Source organism: Anser brachyrhynchus (assembly GCF_964034855.1).
Source record: "Anser brachyrhynchus genome assembly, chromosome: 25".
NCBI classification, from domain to species: Eukaryota; Metazoa; Chordata; class Aves; order Anseriformes; family Anatidae; genus Anser; species Anser brachyrhynchus.
In genome coordinates, this window is record NC_137718.1 from 4,320,832 (window position 1) to 4,344,988 (window position 24,157).

The 24,157-nt window shown below is 47.8% G+C and overlaps 1 protein-coding gene across 27 annotated transcripts in view; it reads left to right on the forward strand.

Moving 5' to 3' along the window:
- Nucleotides 1–24,157, forward strand: part of GRAMD1B (GRAM domain containing 1B) — a 164,043-nt gene that overhangs the window by 109,716 nt on the left and 30,170 nt on the right. For 18 of the 27 annotated variants that reach the window (XM_080568047.1, XM_080568066.1, XM_080568038.1 and 15 more), the window contains 2 exons: nucleotides 14,020–14,230; nucleotides 21,486–21,506. In XM_080568047.1, the coding sequence (XP_080424173.1) occupies nucleotides 14,020–14,230; nucleotides 21,486–21,506 (232 nt within the window). Of the gene's footprint in view, nucleotides 1–6,450; nucleotides 6,784–8,492; nucleotides 10,818–10,850; nucleotides 11,694–14,019; nucleotides 14,231–21,485; nucleotides 21,507–24,157 lie in introns of those variants that run through there. The other 9 variants (XM_080568062.1, XM_080568037.1, XM_080568044.1 and 6 more) reach the window with 8 other exon arrangements.

Below are 24,157 nucleotides of genomic sequence, written 5' to 3' on the forward strand. Positions count from 1 at the left end.
TGTATGATATTGTTACGTTGGTTAACCTGTTGTCCTGCTTTTCTCTTCGTCCTCTCTTAAACTGGGCACAGTTCTTGCAGCTGGGATGCACTCAGACCTTAGCAGCCGAAGGCGGCTGCCTCGAGTGCAGCGAGTTTTGAAATGAGTACAGCCTCTTGTCCTCGTGCTTTTCACTGCAGGGTTGAAGTCTTGCACTGTAGCTCCTCAGGGTGAGGGCTCTGTCTGTCTGCAAGCTGGCCAGCCCTCAGCACGGTGCTATGGAACAAATAAATGCCGGTGTTACTTTTATTAGTGCTTGAGCTCAGAGGCTGCTGCTGCTGTTATTGATGTGCTTGTTAATCTTCATTTTCAAGTACCCTGACTGCTGTATGCATTATCTGTCAGTGCAGCCCAAGTGCTTCTGGAGTAAAATATGCAACAGCTTATCATCAGTGCACTAGAACAGAACGTGTAATGGCTTCAGAGGCAAAAAAGAGATGGATTTAGTATCAAACAGAAGTTGGCAGGGGACTTAAGGATAGAAAAACGTAGACGTAGCTTAAGGAAGTGATGTGGGATTTTTTTAAGAAATGCGTTGCTTTTGTATCTGTCTTCAGTTTGAGAAAGTTCAGCGTTTCAGATGTTTCAAACGCTTCCGTCGCTGAAATATTTCAGTCAGTTCTGCAGGTGATCAGCATGTACAGGGATGTTTCAACTGAAATTTTGATCAAAGTATTTCTGAAGCTACAGTTCTGCCCTTAATGACGTGTAAACCATCAGAAATTCAAAATGTGGCATATGAGAAGTTGGCGTGATATAATAACTGCATAACTTGTGTATCTCTCTGTCACATCAGCAATTGGGGCAGTCTTGCAAATACATAATTCACAAATAATATTTTTTGGAGTATTTCATTATAAATTAGAGACAGAAATTGTGGGAGGCCAGCTCAGGCAGCCTCCTCCACTGCATCATCCCAAGCCAGTGGTTTCCAGGCTGGGAGCTGTTGCCTCTCTGCGATCAGTCCGTTATTTGCTTTATTCTGGCCGTTTGTCCTGACCAGGATGCAATGCCTGCCCATGCTGGGGTGTGATTCTTCTGGGCTCAGTGCACAGAGCAGAGCTGGGCCTACAGAGAAAGCTTGACGGGTTCCCCTGTTGCTGTCCTTCCCTCCTCGTTTGCAGGTACCACACTGAGGCGAAGAGGGCTGTCAGTGCAGTAGACATCCTCATGGATAATACTGTTTATGAAAGTGTTACTGCAGGGATCTTGGGCAATTCCGCATTTGATAGCAGTGGCTGATGAAGAGAGTGTCTAGAAAGGTCCTGGCCATGCTAAAAATGCTTGTCCTGCTTGTCCAGACTGCAGCTCTCAGTCAAACACTTCTCTTCTTGATGCTGAACCTCGCTCCGCGCACGCTCTGTCTTGACATCGGTTCACCTCTGCTGCTCTTGGCTCTCCACGTGCTGATTGTTGGAGCGTGGTGCAGAGCACAACAGGTAGGGCTCTGTTTCCTGGGTGAGGTGGGATCTGCTGCTCCTGAATGCCTGAATTCTGTGTGGTTCCTTTTGTGCAATTAAGGAGAGCTAATTAGCTCCTTTTAGTGCGGTCTCCTTGCAGAGGTAGCTGACCTCTTGTTAATCCTGGATTAAGTTCTTAGTAAGAACTGGCTCTTTGTGTGTCCCAGTTAAGATGTTGACACTTTGTTCTCTCTCTCCTTGTTCTCCTCCTCCCCCTCTTCCTCCCCATGCCTTTGAGCACATGATTGCCTGCCTCCTCCCTCCCCCATACTGTAGGAGTCCCTGCGCTCTTCTCTTCGCAGCCACCGCATCTTGCTGGTGAAAACGCTGCTGTCAGCTCGGAGCACTCTACCCAGATACTTGCTTGATCTGGTACCTGCCTGCGAGCCCGTTTTCTGCAGAGGGAGAAGGAAGAGTTTTGGAAATGCTCCTTATCGCTTAATAGGGTGAGAATAGTGGGGTGTGCAGTGTAGCACCTGCTTTGTGGGCTGGAGGCTGGAAGGATGCTCTGTGGTCGGAGCAAACCAGGACCACAGGGCCCAGCCACAGAACCGAGCCTGCGTGGGGCTGTGCATTCAAAAGCAGAGTCCACACCTTTACAGTAACGAGGGTGTCAAGGAGAAAAGCAGTCTCTGTGCTGCAACAATAGTATGAGCAATACATGAAATATGTGCACAACGTTAATTACCATCCAGGTGCGTTGGTTATCCATTACTATTAATCTTACTTGCAGATCTTGAGGTTGTAGTGCTGCACTGAGTATCCCCTGAGGACAGGCTTTCTTGAGATTTCTGGTACGTCTTTCTGAAGACGAAGCCAGACGTACTGTGAAAGCATAAGTGTCCCTGGCTCTGTGCTGAACTCAGCTGAAAATTAGAGGTGTCGGGGAAAAACTGTCTCAATGGCTTCAAGTTTTCAAAATAAGTCATACTGTAAATGGGCAAGGAATTGTTGGGGAAGGAGAAATGAGAAACCTTACCTGTTTTCAAATCCAAGCGCTCGTTGTTCGCAAGCGCTGTGCAAACGTACTGTTGGTTGTTTCTGTATCTGTGGAGTGGCTTACATGGAGAGTGAGATTGCTGCAGCTGGATGCAGAGTTTGCCTCAGCCACCCCTGTTGCTCTGTAGGTGTTGGATGTGCAGGCCCTGGACTGTCTCCCGTGTATCTGTTGTCTGTCCTGGGCTTTAATTACTTGGACAGTGAGTCGTTTCCTCTCACCTGAGGGATGCAATATGTATGAGTACGCTTGCGTTACGGCTGGGCACACCAGGAACCGGCCCTGCCACCGAGCCCAGCGGGCACTGCAGGTGCGGCTCGGGCTCTTGCCTGAGCATTGCCCCAGGTGCACGTGCCCGCACTTGGAGTGCTGCTGACGTGGGAGTTTCCGTCTTTCTGTAGGGCTTGGTAGCCCTGTGGTATTTGGGCTGTGGTGTGAGACCATGTCGTGCCGTGAATAGCTCAGCAGTCAAGGCCTCCTAAGCTGTCCTACCAGGAAAATGTGCTAGTGCTTGTCCTGCTTCTTTAGCACCAGGGCAAGGGCTGAGAGAGGTACGAGCAGGCAGAACCAGTCAATGTAAAATGAGTTCTGCAACTCTTGCACCGAGTGGGAACTGGTAGCTTTGCCCTGGTAGCTTAAGGAAGCTCAAAAGCTTCCTTAAAGGCCCCTAAAGATCCTCTTCTTGGTGCGGTGTTATCAAAGCACCATAACACCACATGTCTTCATAGTGACATGAATGGTGCTGCAAAGAGCCAGAAACATACCCATTGTTTCTCCTTCTGAGAGTTCTTGGTTGAATTTTGCAGATCTAGTTAAGTTCCTGAAACACGTGAAGTGTCGTGTGATTTTTCAAATTACCCAGAACTTTGCCTTTTGCATTCCACCTCGGATAAGCTTAAGAAGCTTTTCTCCAAGTAGGTCTTGCATTTTTACTACTGCTCTTACAGGGCTTGTGGAGGCAGAACTTTCCTTGGATTCTTCTTTTATCCTGTCTGTCTGAAGATCGGGTAGGTCTTAAACTCATGTGCTGTACCTATCCTACCACTTCATGACCTGCTTTGAGCTTTGATGTGCTCTCTGTGCTTCCAGATCAGAAGTAGCCATCATACTCAATTTCCTACAAGCCTTTGGGTCAGTGGAGCTCTTGTGACCACTGCAAAACTGAATCTCGTTCAAACCTTAATGGTCATTCGGACCAAACATACCCAAAGGCTTAGAGGCAGAGACTCACACTTCCAGCTATTTTCGTACGAAATTCGTGTGAAAAAAAAATCATAGACTGTAAAACAAAACGAGACCATTCAGATACCTTCTCTGAAGGGGAATGCAAAGTGTAAGACTTGCCCGAACTGATTGTTGCTTGAGGTACAGAACAGAATTTAGAAAAACACAAAGCCTTGCTTAATATTGTTTTCCACAGACGGATAATCTAGTCTTTAAGAATTAGTTACAGTGGTTAGTGTTGTTTACATCCAACAATGCACCTCTCTCATCCACTCAGTTTGTCTAGCGTCAGCTTTCAGCACTCGGTACTGTTGCACTTCTGTTACCCGGTATTACCAAATTTGTCTTCCAGGTGAACATTCAAAGCCTGTCATTCCTTGACCTGCTGTGTGTGTTGAATGGATTCAGTGCCACTGTCTCCTCATTAAATGGGTTGGTGAGGACCCCAAGACTGATGCATGTTGATTTCTCCAGCTGCAAAACAGACCCATAGACCTGTTTTACCCATAAACACTGAAACCAATGAACCAAAAATCAGTCTTGAGAAGACACTGCAAAACTGGAGAGGTCTGTGTTGGCAGAAGGTCTGTGTGTGTGGACAAGATGGTGCAGGGTTTGGCACTAATTCTTCATTGCCAGTTGTTATTTAGCAGTACAACTGACCTTGCTAAAGACGGGTTTCCACAGAAGTAGAAACCTCTGGGACTTGCAGAATTATAAAGTCTTAAGTCAGATGTTACTGGGAGAAGTGACAAATACCATTGTCAGCTCTTGTGATTGTGTTAAGGCCTATTTTTGGTGCTCTTGATAAATCTCAAATGCTTGTAAACATGTAAATATATGAAAAACTTCTCTGTCTCGTTTTAACAGAAGTTTATCCTCATGCGTGCAGAGAAATCCTTGGGAACACAACCTGAACAAATGTGTGCTAATGGAATCAGAGGAATAAAGACAGGTTTCAGAGGAATAAAAACAGGTTTTCTTTTATGAAGTTAGGTTTTTTAAGCCAACCTTACGTTTGGGATGAAAGTTGATGTGTTTTGGACGCTTGTTGATTGGCAGCACTGTAAGTGGGGAAGGTGTAGTAACAGGCTTGGTCACAAGAAGGATGTCACAAAATTAACATAAAGCTGATAATTCTCTTAATGATACAGTGCATTTGTTAAAACAGTGGCTTATACACAGCAAGTACATGCACGTGCCGTGAATTCTTTCAGTAATATTAAAAAATTGCTGGTATTGGTGCACTGTCCCGATCCGGATAGGTGCCTGATGATAATGTTTTCAGTTTAAAATCATGCACAGCGTCTGAATTGCACCGTGGCATGTCTGCTGGTGCAGATCACTGATTCTTAGGAGCAGAGCACCTCCACTGATTTTGATTATAGTGAAATGCTGGATAATCAGCCTTCTGGAGAGATGGTCTTTGGGGACATTAGCGCTGAAAGCTGTGACTGATTCTGGCGAGAAGAGAAAATGTTCAGCCCTGGTTCAGTGTCTGGAGTGGGTAAAATGCAACACAAGGAAGCAGCGGGCAGAGCAGCGCGTATTTACATCGCTTAACTTTAGGTATGGCTCCTTCCGTTGTCAGTGGGGAGCAGAAAGTCCCCACGAGGTCACTCACAGCATCTAAATGTGGCTGTTGACTCCTGACTTAGGTACTCTGAGTCATGCTCTAGACCACAGGGAACTCTCAAACCTTCAAGGTAGGCGATGAGAATACGATTGCAGAGGCTGCTGAGGAACAGAAGAGTCACAAGGTGTAAAGTTTAAACCGCTGGAGCCCAGCTGGTACAGGAGCCTCTCTGGGTACACTGTAAGGCTTGGCCATGCTGGAAAGTGTGTGCACATTGAGAGCCCCAAAAGGACACGGTACTTTCACCCATGGACACTTGTGCTTCAAAGCAAGGGTGCCGCTGCTACAGGAACCACTTCTGGGACAGCTCTGCACCATTTCCTTGTGCAGATGAGGTCTGATTTCATCTGCTGGAAGGAAAAGTACAACCTTGCGAGTTGTTTTGCTTTCTTTTTCATCCCTCACCGTACAGAATTTATGCTGAACTAGAAGAGCCCTTGAGAGGGACTGGGACCCTCCTTGTGTTCTGGCACAAAGATGCCCCTGAGCAGCAGTGGAGGCTCACAGCAGCGTGTGTGTCCTCCTCCAAAGCATCCTTTACTGATGCTTCAGCAGAGTTGTAAACTTCCCTCAGCGTATTTCTTTAAAAACCCCAGGCCTGTTTATACAGGGGGAGGCACGAAAAATGAAACCAAATTAGCTTCCTAGATAAAGTAAGCCAAATTAAGTTGAGGTCACCTTAATTTTGAATGTGCCCTCACAGCGTTTAATTCAGTTTAGATAATCCACTTTGCCAGTTAATTAGGGTTTAATTTTCCTGACCGGTCTTGTATCGACACGCTTACAGGTTTCGAAACTTTCTCCCACACGTATGAACGGTCCGGTGTGCGCGCAGGGAGGACGAGCGTATTTTTTTGGTAACCTGTAGGATCTTAACTTGTAGGTTCTGCCCAACTTTAGGAACAGTGCCTAAAAACGACAGGCATAACGGGGGGGGACTCGGGGAGAAATTGTGAGCTCTCTCCCTCCCCGTTCTGTCTCTCGGGGCAGGGATGGCTAACGAAGGCGTGAAGGGGCTCGCGTTATGTAAAGCGGCAGCCCACTGGCTGCGTGCACGCGCGCGCACGCGTGTGTGCGCGTGCAGGAGCGTGTGTGCAAGAGCCAGCAGCGAGGGGAGAGGCGCCCAGCCCTCGCCAGAGCCGCACAAACAATCATAAGCACAAAGAGCGGGGCGGGGGGAGACGAGAGGCCGAGCCATGGCAGGCGCCCGAGCAGCGGGTGAGGCAGCCGGGAGAAAGGGCTGCGGGTGCCAGTGAGCACCCCATTGCCCTTGTTCCCCGGGGAAGGGCTCTGCCATGGTGCAAGGGGTGAGCTCCCTCCCACCCCACCGCTGGCCCACCCTTGCTCTCCCCTCGCCACGCACAAGTGCATGAATGAATGAATTCCTAGCTGCTCCGCGCCGCGCTACGGTCCCTAATGGCTACCAGGTTAGTGTTACTCTCCTGTTCCTTCTGCTGCTGCCTCTCTTCCTCTCCGCTCCGTGCTGCCTGCGGTCCCCGGCCGTGCGCCCGTGTACGTGTGCATGTCTGCGTGTGAAAGACGGAGCCCGAGGGCTGCGTGTGCCGGGCTCAGCGCAGGTTTGCTGAGCAAATCTGTCGCCCGAGACGTGCGCTTTCAAGGCAGATTAAATCTGGAGTCCATGTTGGTTGCTGCTGCTGCTCCTTTCTGTTCGGGGGACTTGAAAGCAGACGGCGTGACATCATGTTGCAGAGATGCTCCGTTTCTTTCCCCTTTCACAGCCCGATTCCCTTCTCCCTTGTTCTCCCCCATGCATGCGCCCTGCCGCTCCTGCAGCGGAATTGCTTAAAGCAGCCTTTTCGATTGTTTGCAGCAGCCGATGATCAAATCTGATGGCTGCTGGCGGCTCCCCTCACCCCTCCTCCTTCCCCCCTGCGCCTCCTGCCTGCCCCATCCCCCCGGCCCAAGGGGCAGATGTTGCTCTCCAGCATCTGGGCAGATGGAGGGAGGCAGGAGAGGGGGCTGAAGGGGGCTGAACTGGCGCTGCGTCACCGTCACCGGAGGGCAGCTGGAGCTGCCGCAGAAATATGGTGTATTTGTTTGCCCATGTGCTCCCTCGCTCTATAAAGGTCTCGGAGCATGCACGCTGCTGCCCTGGGTCTGCTTTGCATTCCTCTCTGTGTTGATGTATTTGCAGTGATGGGGAGAGACGGAATTTGTTTTGTGCCACTTTATCAGGCTGTCCTCCAGAGTCTGTACAGGTGGCTGTTTTTTTTTTTTTTTTTGGCAGGGGACAGCGGTAGGAATTGAGGGCTCGTTGTACTGTGCATAGTTATGGGCAGTGAGAGTTTGATGAATCCCCGTTCTCTAAAAATATTGCTTCTCCTTAGATTACTGGTGACTAGCATCGTGCTGTCCATCATGGAAATCACTGATTCAGGAAAGAGAATGTATTCCTGTTTCTTTGCTCCTTAAGTCACGTGTATCTCAGGACAACTCCTTTCGAAGCTGGTAGATTTACGATGGAGCTTGTGGTTTTGGCTCAGTAGGATAGAAGGAAATTCTAAATTAAATCTCATCGGTGCAATAATTCCAGATGCCCAACATTATGCCAAGGGAAATCCCCAACTGCCCCTGCCACTGAAAGCCAGAAGCTGGATAAAGCAAGAGCATATGCAATGTGGGGACAAGCCTGAATCAGGGCCTGGGGACAAAGGGCTGTATGTGTGTCTCTTGCACCGATGGTTTGTGATGCTTCTCAGTATCAGCTGCTGCCCTTGGCCCTCTCTATTTTTAACTTTCAGCTGGACAGTGCTGCTGCGTGGTTAGAGGAGAGGAGAGAAAGACTGCATGGAGGATATCAGGGTGAGGGGATGTGAAATTGTTGCATTGTCGTGTTCAGAATGGTAAAAAGATGGAGTGTCAAGGGATGAGCAAAAGAAATCAGTTTGGTCCCAGCACTGGAGATCGCAGCATCTTCCATTAATCCCTGAAAGCTGATGATCAGCAGGAGTGAGTGGGCAGCTGCAGAGCTCTAGCTTTGTCTTCCAGTCCTGAGAGATCCAATATCCCTTTATACACCCCCACCTGTCACTGACGAGATGCGGTGTGAGCCTATGTCAGATATTTAATTTGTGGTTTGTGAAACCCCTGCCACAGGACTGGATTGTGTTAAAGAGGATGCTGCCTGTGCTGGGGATCAAGGCCTCTCTGAGCTGGTTGAAGTGACAGCAGGAGATGGGCAGAAAGGAAGAATGTTTGCGCTCTTCTCGAGGTAACGCAGGAGTGGTATCACACACGTGCCCTCATCCAAAACCACATATGGATGGTCATCAGTAGCGAATGCTAATGATCGATAAAAATGCCTGATTATTGCATTTTTCGAGCTCTCCCTTCAAAAGACATGCAAGGCACTGAAGACAACATCAGATATTGCAATTCCTGCTGTTAATTACAGGAGCCATTGTCGTGACAATGGGGAAGAGAGGAAACAAAGCCCCAGCGTGTTCCTCTTTTGGAGGTACAGCTGCAGGCTGAGTGACCTGCAGGTGACCATGCCAGGGCTGGGTCTGGAGCACACATGCTGCCAGCTTCATGGGGATGTGGAAAGCTTTTTTTGCATTATTTCCATTTTATTGCTTCCCAGATTTCATCTTATTATTCATCATACTTTGTTCCGTGTGGTTTGTTTCCCTGCAGAGTAAATGTGACCGTATTAATTTGTGGGTGATGAAGAGGTTTAGAATATAATTTATAACACATTTTTGGTTCTCTGCAGATTAATGATCCTCTCTAACATATGCCGCTTGTATTATTGGACAGTATGATTAAGATCTGTCTTGTTCTATTTAGAAAACGTGTTTCAATTTTTTTTTTCCTTGGAATTTTTGTAACAATTCAAAGTAGGAAGGGAGCGGTGGAGGGATTGTTTCAAACAGCACAGTGGGAGTTTCCGTACGGTATGAGACCGTTTGTCCATCAGAATCGCTAGTCTGTCTCCAGTGGTAACCAGTATCAGATGATTCGGAGAAAGACAATGACATTGTTAATAATACATTTGACCAACCTTGCAGTGCCGCATGTGTGCAGAAGTCAAATTCCTTCCTAACGCTTGCAGTGATTTGCTAATTCCCCGAAGCATAATAATTGCGTTAATTTTATCTCATGAATATTTAAGCACGCTATTGAATGTCATAGGAAGAAGAAACCATTCTGTGAAACTTCAAAATAATCAGAGTAATTCTTTGACAAGGATGGACTTCTGGGTTAAAAACTAGTTGCTTAAAAAGCATGCAGAAAGTATACTCCTGCTATTGTTTTCAAAGCAATTGGCAGGAAACACTGCTCACTGTCTGTACAGCCCTACAGTTGTCATTGGTTTTTCCTTTAATGCTTCAATGCCTTATCTTTTTTTTACTGGGAGATGTAATGTAAGTATAGCCTTTTGTTATGGCTTGGCAGTAGAGCCATGGCAAGCCCAGGGATATACGGGGGTTTTCATTTGTAGATTATCAATTTGAAGCGCGTGTAGGTTGGTGATGACCAAAAGTTGTTACCATCTGCTTGCTGTTCGGTAGACTGCATAATGAGTTTCTGAACCTCATCTTTTTCCAGTGATGTCAGACTGTATCACAGAGAAGTATCTTTGTAGGCGTCTAATTAACCCCCTTACTAGCTCTTTCTGAGGAGAATTAACTCTTTTTGTACTCCAGGCAGGCTTGAGGTGCCTTTTTGACCTTGTGCTTTTCCTGCCCTTTTCCAGGCTCTACCAGTACACTTCTGCTTTATGCGGGAGGATATCCTTCGGTCTTGCTTAGGAAAGTGGGAAAGCACAGGCTTGGCTTTGTTCGCACCCTTGGTTTCAGTGGGTCTATATGCAGAGCTAAATATACGCTTAAGTTCTCTGCTGGTGTGTGGACGCAGTGCTCAGCACTTTGCAGAATTAAGCCTGGCATTTGCAGTGCTGTTGGTAGCCCCAGTTCTGGGCCTCGAAGAGCTTACTGCCAGGTGGTGCAGGGAGGTACGGGCACCTTCGGCGGCTGTGCTCTGCCGAAGCGAGTTCTTTGGAGAGCTGTGGCAATCTTGGAGGCTGCGATTAGCTTTCCAGATCAGGACTTTCTTCAGGAAGTCTGAGGGGTTACAAATATGCTGCAGGAAATGGTGTCGCGGATCTGTTTCTGCCTTCTGGGAAGCTGGTGATCACAAAGAAACAGGGAGCACTGCGTGGCCGAAACTGCGCTTGTTCAGATGAGCTGCCCTCCTTGCAAATCCTTTGGTGCACTTGGTAACACAGCGATTACGACTGGCTACATTCTAATTCACGTTCTGCAGCTGTGAGATTGAAATGGATTTGCTCAGTGTCTTCTTGAGCTGAGCTGATCGCTACCTGCGAGGAGAGCCCCGAGCTGCCGCGGCACAGCGCGGCCCCGGCTGCGAGCCCTGGTGTGCGGAGGCTGGGGCTGAGCGTTGCTGCACGAGTGTCTTGGGAAAGACCCGCTGCAAGGTACGTGTCCTGAGCCCAGGGACAGTGGTGTGGTCAGTTCAGAGGGCCTCGCGGGGTGGGCAGACTTTGGTCTCAGTTCAGGGCTGCTCATCCTCCGCGTGGCTGAAGGGTTTGGCCCCTTCCTAGCCACGCCGCTGTTGCTCACGTTATTTTTAGCCATCAGATGAGGCGTTTCTCCGAGGCGCCGTGCAGCCCCAAGGCATGAGGAGGTGCTCTGCCTCGCGTGCTGCACGCGGGGGTTCCCCCTAGGAGCACGGGGCCGCCTCTTGGCCGGGCCTGTTTGTGCTCTGTGCCTGCCTTGATGCGTTGCATTACTAAAGGCTGCGCTGCAGGGGTGTGGGGGGCCCTGAATGCTCTCTGGTCAATTAGTTCTGTAAAGCATTATTTATTACTATTATTTTTTTTTTTTTTTCAAAGTGGGTCAAGCCGTTTTGGCATTTCAGGCGTTGATTCCTGGTTCAATTGCAGGCCCCGGTCACTATGGCAACTGCAGCAAGCGTTCGTCATGGCTGTTCCTTGGGTCGGGTTCAAACTTCGGGACGGAGCGGGAGCAGGGCGAGTTTTGAGGGGCTCAGGGCCGGGGGCGAGCGGGATGGAGCCACGGGGGGCTGCTGCTGGGCCCACCCTCGCTGCGGGGGAGGCAGCGGCTGCGTGAGCAGCCTCCTCCCGTCCTTCATCTCTCATGGCCCCCTCCTGTCCTTCATCGTGCACGCACCGGCAGAGCCCTTGCTGTGAAAAACACTCCACGTTGTCCAGCCATCAGATAGGAGGAGGGAGATTCGGACCTCACAAATTTGATCAGCTCTTGGACGCTGACTTAGGAGACAGCCGAAGAAGGCCCCCTTAAAGCTCTCTTCTATTCCTGTCTCTGCAAAGGTGATGATCCCCGTGTACCTAACACGATATACATGGATGGAGTTAGTTTTTATAAAGCGGGCAGGAGATGCTAAGTGAGTGGAAAACAAACTCAAAGCCGGAGTCTGCTCTGAGAGATTCCGCTTGGCAGAGCTGGCACCAAAACGTACGGCTTGCGGCAGTGCGAGCTGAGCCTGGGCAAGCATGTACGTGCCAGCTTTAAGCTGCTCAGTGCTGATGCTGCTCCTGTGTAGCTGCAGCGCCATGGGTTACTCAGCCGGGCCTGAAAAACCCACCGGAGGAGCTTTGCGAGTCCTTGGGTGATCAGCTTGAGTTGGCCTCCATGGCTGCGTAGCACCTAGCAGGACCTGAGCTGAAGGCGGCTCTGAAGCATGCGTCGTGCTCAGAGTGAGAGAACCAAGAATGTATTTTCCACATCTGTGCGTGAGGGCATACTGAAGCGAGTATTAACGTATTTATTGCAGCCCGCAAAAGGCAAAATCTGTCTCATTTCTCATGTGATCACAACTTGGGTGAGAGTACCAAACTTTTTAGTGGGTTGCATCTTGAGTTTCACGTGCACGTGGTGCTTCTGTACCAGGTTTTGGACTGGTTATTTTGTGCTCTAGTAACAGGCAAAACTCAGTGCACTTTCATAATTGTAACCTACAGGCAAGCAGGGCTGTGACTGAATTTGACTTGGTCTTTGAAGAGTTGGTTGAAGCTGAAACTCAGGGTGAAACTTGTGTGTGTGAACTCCCACGAACTGAAAACAAGAAGGAGGTTGTGCTTGAAAAACTCAAGTTTTGTAGAGCTGTAGTAAGAAACGGGTATGTCTGCTCAGACAAATCTAGTGCAGGGACGTGTGACTCAGGAACGATCAGTTCTGATTCTGTCTCGTAATTCTGGGGACCTCTCAAATCAGTTTATGTTGAGTCAAGCATGCTGGGGCAAGAGTTAGGAAATTTGCTGTAACACCAGATAAGCAATTACACGCCATGAACAGTAGCAATACAGCCTAAGAATCTGGAATTCTTAATAACCATAGGAATGGCAATTCAAAATCATTTCCATCTCTGGAGGTGTTTGTAATGAGCTGCAGGATTTAGTGCCATTTGCACAGCACCTCGTGCACGTGCACATAGCTGATGACAGTGCTTGGTGTATGTAGATGCCACTATGCTGGGTTGTTAAAAACGGTGCATCTTGAATCTAGCCAGGAAACGTAGCAGCAGGAGGGCAGAAAGAGTGAAATACACATTTTAACTGGAACAGCTGAAAGTCTGGGAAGAAACCTGATCCTTTTGTACGTTTTAATAAGCCAAAAAGACCCTGGTAATTTCACTTCATGATATACCTAAACTGTTGCAGGCGCTGTAACATTTGCAGTATAAAATGGATGTAGCATGTGGTATTTTGAGGAGTCTGGCAGGAAAAAAGGTATCAGGGAGAAGGAACAGTTGGGAAATCTGATTTTTCCTGTCTTATTCTGAGATTGCTGCTCTGTTCTATATAAATACATATGTAACTGGCTTTCTGGTTTAGGTGTTAGGGCACTGGCTGAAGGTAAGGGAAGAGAAACTCTATTCCCCTAAATGTTTTGTGATTTCTGTAAATCTCTGAAGGGTCTTGCTTTTGCCCTGATATGAAAGGGAAAATTTTTTCTTTCTTCTTTTAACATTTTTTTTTCAAACCATGAAAGCTTTTATGTTACAGCAAAACATTTTCATCCCCAACTCTAACTGGTGTGGGAAAGGATGATTTGGTACAGGAAATCATGACTGCATTGTCTGTGACTGGTGTCCCATACGCCTCCCCTCCCAGTGCCCCAAGGGTTTTGATGACCTTTAATGGAGTGTTTCCTAAAAGATAAGATCCCGTTTCTGTGCATGCTGTTAAGAAGGGGCACAGTCGCTGATATAAAAAGTACAGGAGGGATGGGGTGGGACTATGTCGCAAACACACTGACATCTCCCTTGTTCTTAGCACAAGTGTAGGTTTTCTAAGCACAGATCATCACTTTAACATCTCAGATCCATACAGGAGAGAATGAGTTCATTTTCTCATTAATTTCTCTGTGGGCAGATCAATTGAAAAGTGGGTGGAAAAAGACACTGACAGGCAGCTGAAGTTCTCTCTGCCACCAGTAAATGATGCCTGTCTACTGCCTGATTTTACTGGGGAGATCAGTAAGAAGTGTGGCATGGGGTGCATTGCTTCAGGAAGCCAGATTTATCTTTTGTGCTACTGGAGAAATCTGTGGGTAATGCTTCACCTCAAGGGAGGGTGCAGTTGCTTTCTCTTTGAGCTGAAGGTTAACACTTGTGCTCTTTCTTTCATTTTGCAGTACTGCCAGTAACTCAAACCGCAGCACGCCTGCCTGCTCCCCCATCCTGCGCAAACGCTCTCGGTCCCCAACACCGCAGGACTCCCAAGGAGACACCATGGTGGAAAAAGGCTCAGACCACTCATCAGACAAATCCCCTTCCACGCCGGAGCAGGGTGTACAGCGGAGCTGTTCCTCCCAGTCAGGCCGCAGTGGGGCCAAGAACTCCAAGGTGAGGAGCGAGCAAATAACTTTGGTCAAGATGTACATTTGTCCGCTGCTCTAAACTCTAATGTGGTACACTGGCTTTGTTCAGTGCCTTTTTTACTTCTGGCTAACTCTTCTCCTTCTTCCCCCATCATAATTCTGAAAATTCTTCTAACTGGGAGCTGTTTGGGTAGGTCAGACTTCAGTGCACCTCCATCATCCTTTCAGTGAACTCAGTCCAGGAATTGCTGATGGCTTGTACTGCAGCTCCATAATGGCTTTGGTAGGCTAATCTTTTGCAATCAAGGCCCTGTTTCCTTGGAAGACTCTGTGATTTTAAGCAAGACCTTGAAAATCAACTGTTGCAATTACTTTTTATCAACTGGGTTGTGAAGGGTCATGGAAGAAGTAAAGGGTCCTCTGTGCAGACAGCCTGCGAAGGGCCCATGCGTTTCTCCAGTCCTGTCTAAGCCCCGTGCTGAGATGAGGTTCAAATTGCACAGAATCAGTTTGCCAGTCCTCTGCACATTGACTTTTACGGGTGCAGTATTACAACTGTCTGACAAACTCCATGGAAATCTTGGCCGGGTAGATGCTACTTTCCCTAGGGAAGTATTGTGTCTTTTGACAGACAGTATTAGAACCAGTATCAGCCTTTGTTTGCCATACTCGGGGGAATAGGGTTTCAAGTTTGGGGACCCTTGATTTTCTGTGAGCAGTGGGACCTGGTAAAGCACGCTAGTGCCTTGGGAACCAAGCATAACCTTTGACTGTAACCCTGATGTCAGTGGTGTATTGTAACATTGCTCTCAGGAGCACTTGCATTTTTCCAGCTTTATGAAGTAAAATGTTTCAGCCTGAATGACTTCCCGGTGTCACAGGTGGCAGAATGGCATAACTCTGGTGGCTTGTGTGAAATGAGTTGTTGGATCTTTTACCCAATTTATTGCTGGATTGCACAAAAAGTCTTCATTCACTCCTCTTTGTGTTCACTGTCAGCAGAGAAAACAGGACTCCCTAGCCACTAAGGGAGGAGTGTGTGTGTTCAAAAGGGGGCGAAGGGTTTTTTCAAGATGATTCATTTGAGACCAGTCAGTTCCGAGGTTGCCTTGAGGTCAGACTTCTTCCTGTGCACACAGTAAGCTACAACCACCGCCCAGGATGGTGGATGGCAGCCTCATGATGGTGCCGTCAGGCTGGTGCACTTGGGCAGTCTGTCCCCAAAAGAAAGCCGTGCGCTTGGGAGGCAGGCAGGATGCAGGGCACGCTGTGTTTGTAGATGGGGGCCGTCAGGAGAATCACGTCCTTGGTAAGGGGTGTTGCAGAGATGAGTTGCATTGCCCTGGCCCATGATGTCCTGTGATTCAAGGCCATGGGAGTGTGATTCCTGCCAACAGAGTAACTACTAAAGCTTGATAGTAATTCACGGTGCTTTTAACAAGGAAGGGGGGATACAATGCTTTCTGTTGGGTTTGTGGGTTTTCCTTCTCTTGATTTGTGAGGTAATTTTTCTTCTTTCCTTAATTTCTCTCTTTTCATTCCTGCATGCTTTCTCTCCGATTAAGTCACACAAGCGCCTCTCCAAAGTAAGCCTTCTTTTTTCTCTCCTGTGCCCCACTGTAGAATTGTCTCATCATGCAGAAACCCTCCCCGTGGTACTGAGCAGTGACTCCAGTAAGGCATTCTCCTGGTGCGGCTGCGAGAATGTCAGCAAGAGCTCACCCCGATGCCTGTAGCTGAGAAGCTGGTTTCACTTATATCACTGGGATCTCCTTAATATTTGCTCACATGGTGCGAAAAGTGGCCTGTTCCTCGCACTCCTTCAATTACTTCCAAAGAATTTTAGGCTTCGTTTTAAGATTTGCTTTCTTTCTCCCTTAAAAATAGCTGCTGTCTTTACAGGGAGAGATCTGCTGGCTCTGGTGGGCTGAACGTAATCCCTTCTCTTTCATCTCTTCTTTATGCCTTGTAGAAATGGGAGTCGATCTCCATAACTTCTTGCCTGCTTTTTTATGATGAAGACTAGAGAGGCCATTGATCTCAGTTTACTGACCTTACATGTTTTTCTGTGTGATGTAAATATTAAAGATCAGTGATTTCAAATGAACCCAGCTTAAACCTGTTAGAACAGACCTGTCCCAAATGAATTGTGAGAATTCATGGGCTCGCTCTGAAAGGTAATAAGTAGAAAATCCCTCTGTGGGTGCGTGGATAAGCTCATTTGAGATGTGATCTCAAATCTCTGTGCTACCCTCAGAAGAGTGTAAAAACCAGAAACGCTGATGGGATGCTTATTGGACAGAGTGCCAGGCTGCTGGCATTTCCATGTGTATATGCAAGTAAAGTTAAAACCAGAATGGCTTGGATGGCTTCTCAGTCTACTGAATCAATGTCTTGGCTTTTTCCCAGTTGATGCCTTGGATTTAATTCTAGGCAAGTTCCTAGTAAGCAGTGAAGTCGACAGCACTGGCTTACAGTTCCCTTTGTCAGAATGCCCCGTGTAGCCAGCCCTATCTTGCATGATTGCTGGTGTCTGCTGGAAACTTCTCCGTGTCTTTCTTCAGACAGCTTGTCTTTTGCATGGTAACTGTAGCTTGGATGCTACAAATGAGGACTGTGGGACTAAAGTCTCAGGTGAGGTGTGAAAGAAGTTCTATGGAAAACGCAGGGCTGGAGTAGCAGAGTGTCCCGAAAGGCTTGCTGGTGAGTAGGGAGAGGTGTGCGGGTAGGGCAGGTTGTGGCTGGGCTGTGGCAGGCTGGAGGTGCTTTGCCCAGCTGTGGAGAGATTTGTCAGGAGAGGTGGGAAGAGCATTGGCAGGGAGCGATGTGCATGCAAAGTGCGTTTGTACTGGTACTGGGATGTGCTTGCAGCCAGCCCCTTGCTTTTCTGAGAGGAAAAATACTTCACTACAGTTAGAGAAACAAAAGGGAGGTGGACCTGAGGTGCAAGTGCAAGGATGGATGCACGATGCAGAGAAGGGGATCCTGGGCTTGACCTCTGCCAGCCGGCGTCAGAGCCTCCTGCCCCAACCCCCTGCCCCAGCTGAAGGGTGAATCTCATCCTGTGCTCCACAAAGCCGCCCTTCCTGGAACAAGAGAGTCTGGCATCCCCTGAATCCTCTGATTCTCCCCAGGCAGATGAAGATACCTGTTCAAGACGGGGGAAGGCTAGGAACAAAGAACTGAAGGGTAAAAACTTAAAATCTCCTTTCTCAGCCTCTTCTCCTCTCCCCACCCCTCTTCTGCAAGAAGAAAAAGTCTGATTTTCCAACCTGTCTCGCTGATGAAATGAAACAGCTTGAGCCCATGAGTTTGATGCTGTGTTTATACAATTGCTGACAGTTCTGCTTGAAGTCCCTTGCCCTCTTTTTGTCTGTTGCGTTAATTGTCATGCTGCAGTGTTGCCATCAGAGGGAGTGCTTCCCCAGGAGTTTTTAAGCACTGGATTACATCTGTAGGGAATCTTTGGAGCTTTTCCGTGCAATCCACCAGCGTGGCATGGCCCAAGCCACCTAAAGGCCTGTGTCAGCCTTAAGCTTTTACTGGCAAGCACTGCTGCTCCTGGAACAGCTTTCTGAACTCAGGGAATAAAAGAGTTTTTTTTGCAGCTAACAGTGAAAATACATGTTTTTTAACCTCTTTCGCTCTTGCCCAAGGATCAAAGTTATTTGCTCTCAGTTGCATGTCTTTCAAGACTCCTCCCACTGCCTATACCTAATAATGAATGCTGAGGAGAAAACAGCAGGTTAGAGGAAAACATGAATTTTGATGTAGGCCCTGAAGATTGAGCAGTTTAGGTCAGGAGGAATCTCTGAAGCTCTCTAGTCCAACCTCGTGTTCAAAGTGGGGCTGATTTGGTAACATCAGTCTGCTCAGAATCTGCTCTAGTTGCACTTTGAAAACCTCCCCAGGTGGAGATTGCACAGCCTTGCTGGGCCCCTGCTCCAGTGCTTAACCACTCTTGTTGTGAACAGGCTTTTTCCTTCTATCCAAATAGAATTTCCCTTACTGCAGCTTATGGCTGTTGCACCTTGTCCTTTCAGCGTGCAGTTATGAGAAGAATTTGGCTGTCTTCTCATTTACAACTCCTGCTGGGTGGTGTAATCCACTTTTAGGTAGTAGGTCATGAAATTCTGGTCGTTTCGGACTGAAGTGAGCAATTTGGAAATAAATTTCATCGATTTCTTTGAGTTACTGGGCTGTGAGGGTTCAGAAGCTAGCTGAATAGCCTAGAGCCTGGACGTACGTAGTTCAGGAGAAAGGGCTCTGGAATTTGTTCAGAGCTCTGTGCCCTCACCCTGGTCTGTGCCTCTGTTTCCTCTGTTCCAAAAAGGACTAGGTGATGTCTCTGGAGTCCATGGCAAGTCATTCACTTGGCAAAATGGTTCCGTTCCTCCGGAAGCAGCAGTATGTAGGAGTGAGTTGTGATCCTGCTCCCAGTAATGCTAAAAGGTGGAAACTTCTGTTGGCATCAAGCTAGCAGGCTGAACCTCATATACGTGATCCGCTGCTTCCCATCTGCACTGTAAAGCTGTAATCTTCCAAAGAAATACATGCAAATGTAGGGTCATTACCCTGTGAAGATTCAGAGGCAACACTACATTAATTAGAGGCTCAGAGCAAAGACCCCATTTTTTTCCTTCCTCAACTTCTCCTAAGTTCTTCCTGGTTACAGCCACCATGTAGCTATGAACTCTGGTATCTGCTCCTATGGCATCATCTCTGACAGCCAGTGACATCTTTTCTACCTCTGTGTGCAACTCCCTTCCTCTGTTGCTCATTTATTTTAACTTTTCAGTTCTAATGTTTATGGTTTCTTTTTCCAGTATGACAGACTTAACCTGCTCAAAGTAAGAATATGTTTTTCCTTTTTCTTTCTTTTTCCCCTCTGTTATACGCTCTCTTGATTTTCACAGTTTGCATCCCTCTATATTCTGATGCTCAGTGATTTTAAAAAAAAAAAAAAAGAAAGAAAATTTAAGGTAGATTTAAGGAGTCAGATTTACACCGAGGCTTAGTTTTGCTCCTCTTTGGACTCTCTGTAGTCTGTTCTACCTGCAAAACATAGGGGTCAGGAGGAGGGAACCTCCTCGTGTTTAGAACACTTGGCAGAAACTAAAGATGAGGCTTGGGTATCAGTATGACTGTGTGGAAGGGGAAGAAAGCCACAGAAAAATCACAGTTGGGGAAATTCAATTGTGCAGGGCAAAAGGAGTTACTGCAATTAATGTAAGGGAGGGGAATGAACTCCTGTTGCAATGTGCCGACACCACATGTGCACCCTGCTTTAAAAGGCTCAGTAACAGCAGCGTTTTGTATATGCCAATTTTAGTTTGATTATGGATTTTTTCCCCAGGAATGTCTGAGTTATGCATTTTGCTCATTAAGGCAGACAGATGGCAAAACAAATCTGCAGGAAAATCACTCCATCTTAGATCCTGTGCTCCTGAGGACAAGGTGGTTTGTACAAGGATAAAGCATAATTCCCCTGATTTTTTTAGTACAGCCTGAATTGCATAAGGCCTTTTTCCATGTCCTCCTTGGAGAGAAGGACGAATTCAGCTGAACCATTTATGAATGGAGCCTATGGTGAAGTATGGAAATGTGTAGCAAGTAAGAGAAAATTTGGCTGGTTGGTCAACGAGTCAGATGTGAGATCTTTTTAGCATCAACCTTTTGTATTTGGTACTGTGGTACATACCATGTTGCTGTGGGGTTTTTCGTTAGAGACCAGAGCAGCGAACAGGATGCTGTCCCAAGTGGCAGAAATGCCCAAGGTGGCAAGGGGCCCTTTGGAAACGTTGGCTTTGCGAGGGGGATCCAGATGGCAGGGAAGTCTGTATGGAATGGGACATAGGGAGCACAGGAAACTGAAAGCAGGGAGGTTTAGGAAGAGAACAGTGTAGGCGAACCATGTCTTCATAGGTATCTCTGGTCCAATCTGATCTCATTAACACTTTGCGCCTACCTTCCTATGGTAAGACATCCTGAACGTTGTTGGTCCTCATGTGGGCTATCCCAGTGCAGCTGATTTCTGTGCTTCCGTGAATACGAACTTACCTCTCTGAGTGAAACTTTCACAGGCTGTCATAAGCCAGAGAAATAAGTTCGTTTTCCTTCATATTCTAGACTGGATGGGGTATAAAGCTGTGAGAAATACTCCCAGTCCGAGGTCAGAAGCAAGATGACTTCAAAGAAAGAAATGCAGTAAAACGTTGCTTCTGTCTTTGTCCATGGAACTGAACTCCCGCGGGTGTAACGCAGACGTGCTGCCGGTGGTCAGAAGAGGGGGACAGGCACTGCTGCGTGGCTGCTGACACACGAAGTGCCTGACCATGAGCTCTGCCGCTGACCGCTGTTAATGGTGAAAGGCTATGGTGCCTCCCAGCCTCGTTGCTCTGAGGTTAATCCACCCTAAAATGGGGGATGCCTGTAATTGCTGTCAGCTCTGCTCTGTGTCCTGACACTGGAAAGCCAGCCTCACTGGAGTGGGAGTGTGAAGCCTATTTCTTCCTCCCTCTGTGCTGATGAATCTCACCTCCAGCTGAAAATTGCCAAGTGTGACTTTCCAAGCTGAGCTAGCTTTTTCATACGCTCCAGTGTGACATGTGGCCTGCCCTCAAACCGTCTGAAATGCCATAATAAGAACAAAAAATTACATGTGCAGAGGATGCAAAGCACTATGCGCTGAAATTATGCAAAAGTCTTTTTCCGTTCAGCTTTTCTAGCGATTTCCTTCAGCAATTTTCCTGTCTTTGTATGCGTCTCCCATTTAAAATTTAAAATAAAGTTTTGCCTGGTGGCTGTTGTGAGCAAAATTGTGTCCCTGCCTTCTGACAGTTCTTCAAGGGCTTATTTGCAGAGGATCCGTTCAAATCGGTGATTTTTACAACCTAGCCAGCAGCTGTGGAAGAATAAAGCCTCTAAAAGAAACGGCTGGCACTGCTTACGGTTAGCTCCTCTGCTGCTAGTGGGCGCTGCTGTTCTGCAAAATGATTGCAGCGTGAGTTTGTGTGTGCGTGTGCGTGCATGCGGACATGCACACATTAGCCTGAACTGTTTCCTATTATAGACTCATGCTCCTGGATTTGTTCTTTGTTTCTGTAACTGGGAATAACTGTTAGACTGCACTGTGAAATCCATTGAAATCTTCTGTTTAACCTCACTTTCACTTCGCTAATTATGCAAACCAGATTGGACCTAGTTTCTCTGTCCGTCTTTCTTTTTGATCCTAAGATCTCTGTGCTAACTAATGCTTCTCTTTTATTTTGTCCTTACAGAAAAGCCAGAGTTGGTATAATGTAAGTACTCCAGTTTCTCTTGTCCCTGGGTGAAAATGGGCTGGGTGCCTGGGGGGGAAGGTGCAAAGGGGCTTTGCAGTGGCAGTGGGGCATACTGGCCATTTCCCAAAAGAGGAGATGGAAATGGCTCAGAACTGGCAAAGGAGGACTGACATCCTGAGGGAAAGGGTGCCAGCGACAGGGAGCAAAAGCTTTGTCTGTGCAGTCACTCTTCTGATGATCTCTACATCCTGTACCTTCCAGTTTCCTGGCAGAGTTGGTCTTGATGTGGTGTCAAACAGAGCTGCCACCATGCAAACCCTTTGCATCTCTCAGGGTGGTGTGGGGCGAGAGAGGAGTTATTTTCTGTTGATCTCACAGAAACGCAAACCATCGCCTGCTTCTGCCTTGATCTTATTTTTGTTCTGCAAGCACGCGGGGCAGTGTTTAGGCACAAAGCTGGCGGTTTGCGAGTTTCCACAATCGGTGCCACCTTTGCATGGTCGAACCCCACCCCTGAAGCGCTTTGAAGCAGATACGAGCAGCACGGTGGCTTTGTAGCCAAATGCAGCAGCCTTTCCACGTTCAGTAGCGATTTCTACCTTCCTGCAGCGCCAGGTGTGGGAACCAGTGATTTTAGCAGATACAGCGTGCTCAGATTTGACAGAGGCGTGAGAGGCACACTTATTTGCTGTACGTAACCAGCACTGGGACGTTTCACTCTCTCTGCCTCGTCTCAGAAGCCGTGGCTGGCGTAGGTAGCATGCTGTGCAGCCGTGGCAGCCTGCCGGAGCTCTGGCTGGATGTGCTGGCTGGGGAACGTGCATCAGGTGCTGCAGATCTGTGGCTCTCTGTGGTAGCACTGCCTCAGGTTTGGCTGGGATCATGACTCTGAATCACAGCACAGAGATGTCAGAGAGGGGCTGTGCCAGAGCATGTTCTTTCTTTGTTGCCGTTGAAGGAGGAGGTGCGTTTGTCTCACTTTTTTGCACCTTTCACTGCTTTAGTGATTACTAGCCCTAGTAAGCCTGCTATGTCTCTGAGGTGAAATCCCCTTCAATGATTATTTAAGGTGTTAAGTGCATCTGGGTTGATGTCTGAATCCTTTGTGCTCTCGGTAGGAAACAGACAGGCCTCCCTCGAAAAGAGAAGGGAATTTAACAAGGTTGGAGAGGAGGGGGAGAGAAGCGGGAACAGAAAACAGCTGTCCTCTTGGCAGGGACATCAGTGCAGAGCTCCCTTTGTTGTGGGGGAAGAGCCAAGTGGGATAATCAGATCGAGAGCTAGCTAGCAGCAAGGACAGGAGAAGACGTGATCTCAGAGGCAGATGGAGGCGTGGAGGCAGTGGCACGAGGAATGAAGCATAACCCACGGTGGCCCGAGGTGGTGGAGCAGTGGCAGTTAGAGGAACCGTGGAGCGAGGCACTTTGGGCACGTAGGCACCCCAAACCGGCGCGTGAAGTCCGTGGCTAAAGGTGACTTCTGCTATCCCACAAGAGCTGATGGAGGCGGTAGCTGCCGAGATCCATTCCCTGCTGCATGATGCTTGGCTGTGGTCTGCTTCTGTGGGTCTCGTGTGTTTGTATCCTCGCTATCTTATCTTTCTGTTCTCTTGTTTTTCCTCCATATATTTTCAGCATGAGAGACAGTACATCCGGAGAGTAAGCACTGGCTGCATTTTTTGTGGTTTCCCCCCACAATTATTTTCCTTTAGAAAGCAAAACAAAACACGTTCTAGTTAGTAGAGACGGTCTGGCCAGATAAAAGCAGCAATGTGGAAACACGGATGGGCTGCAAACTGCAGGAAGGCATTCAATCCTATTGCTAGTATTAACGTCAAAAATTTGCTAATGTGTCTCCTTGATAGAGTTTCTCTTTTTTTGCCAGCTCCTTCCAGGCAGGATTTTTCTGGCACTTGGACCATTCTGACTCCTCTATTTCTTACCCCACTGTGAGCAGCTGTAGAAATGAATCCGTGGAGGCTACCCCTTCATGAGGCCTTACAGTTTCATTTTACCCATTTCCCCTCACTATCATTTTACGTAAACTTCTCTATGCGTGCAGCAAACGCTCCACAATTGTTCTTTGTGTCTCTTTGGCAGCCCTGGGTGCCAGGCACTGTACAACACAAAACAAAAATATAGTCGTTGCCTCAAAGAGCACATGGCCCTCAAAGCTCCCCAGAGCATCAGTGGTCAGAATGCCGGTTTTCTAAGATGACTTCAGTTTTTGCTGCTTTTAACTGGTCTTTTTGTCTTTGTAGCACTTTATCCCTCTTTGGCAGTTGGAAGCCTTCCTTCTCTCTCCCTTGATTCCTTATTCTCTACTTTTTCCTTACGATGTTACCGACTTCTCCACCCTTGTGTGTTCTCCTCTTGATCCTAGCAGTGCTTTTTAGGATTGGCATCCCTACCAGATTGACAAGTGGGAGAAAGGGAGTGAACCAAGGTCATGGCTTGATTTGGCAAGAGTCCTGCCCTTTCATGGTCTTGGTGCTTTCTCTTCTTGGCTCTCCAGAGGAAGAGTGCAAGATGGTTGGGTGCACAGTGAGCGTTAGAAAACAAAACCAGAATAAATGTGCTCAACCGTACGGGGTTTGCTTTGTGTTTGTGCCCTTACGGTGGAAAAGCAAACGTCACTGGGCTGGCTGGGTTCACTGGCAGTGGAAAGGA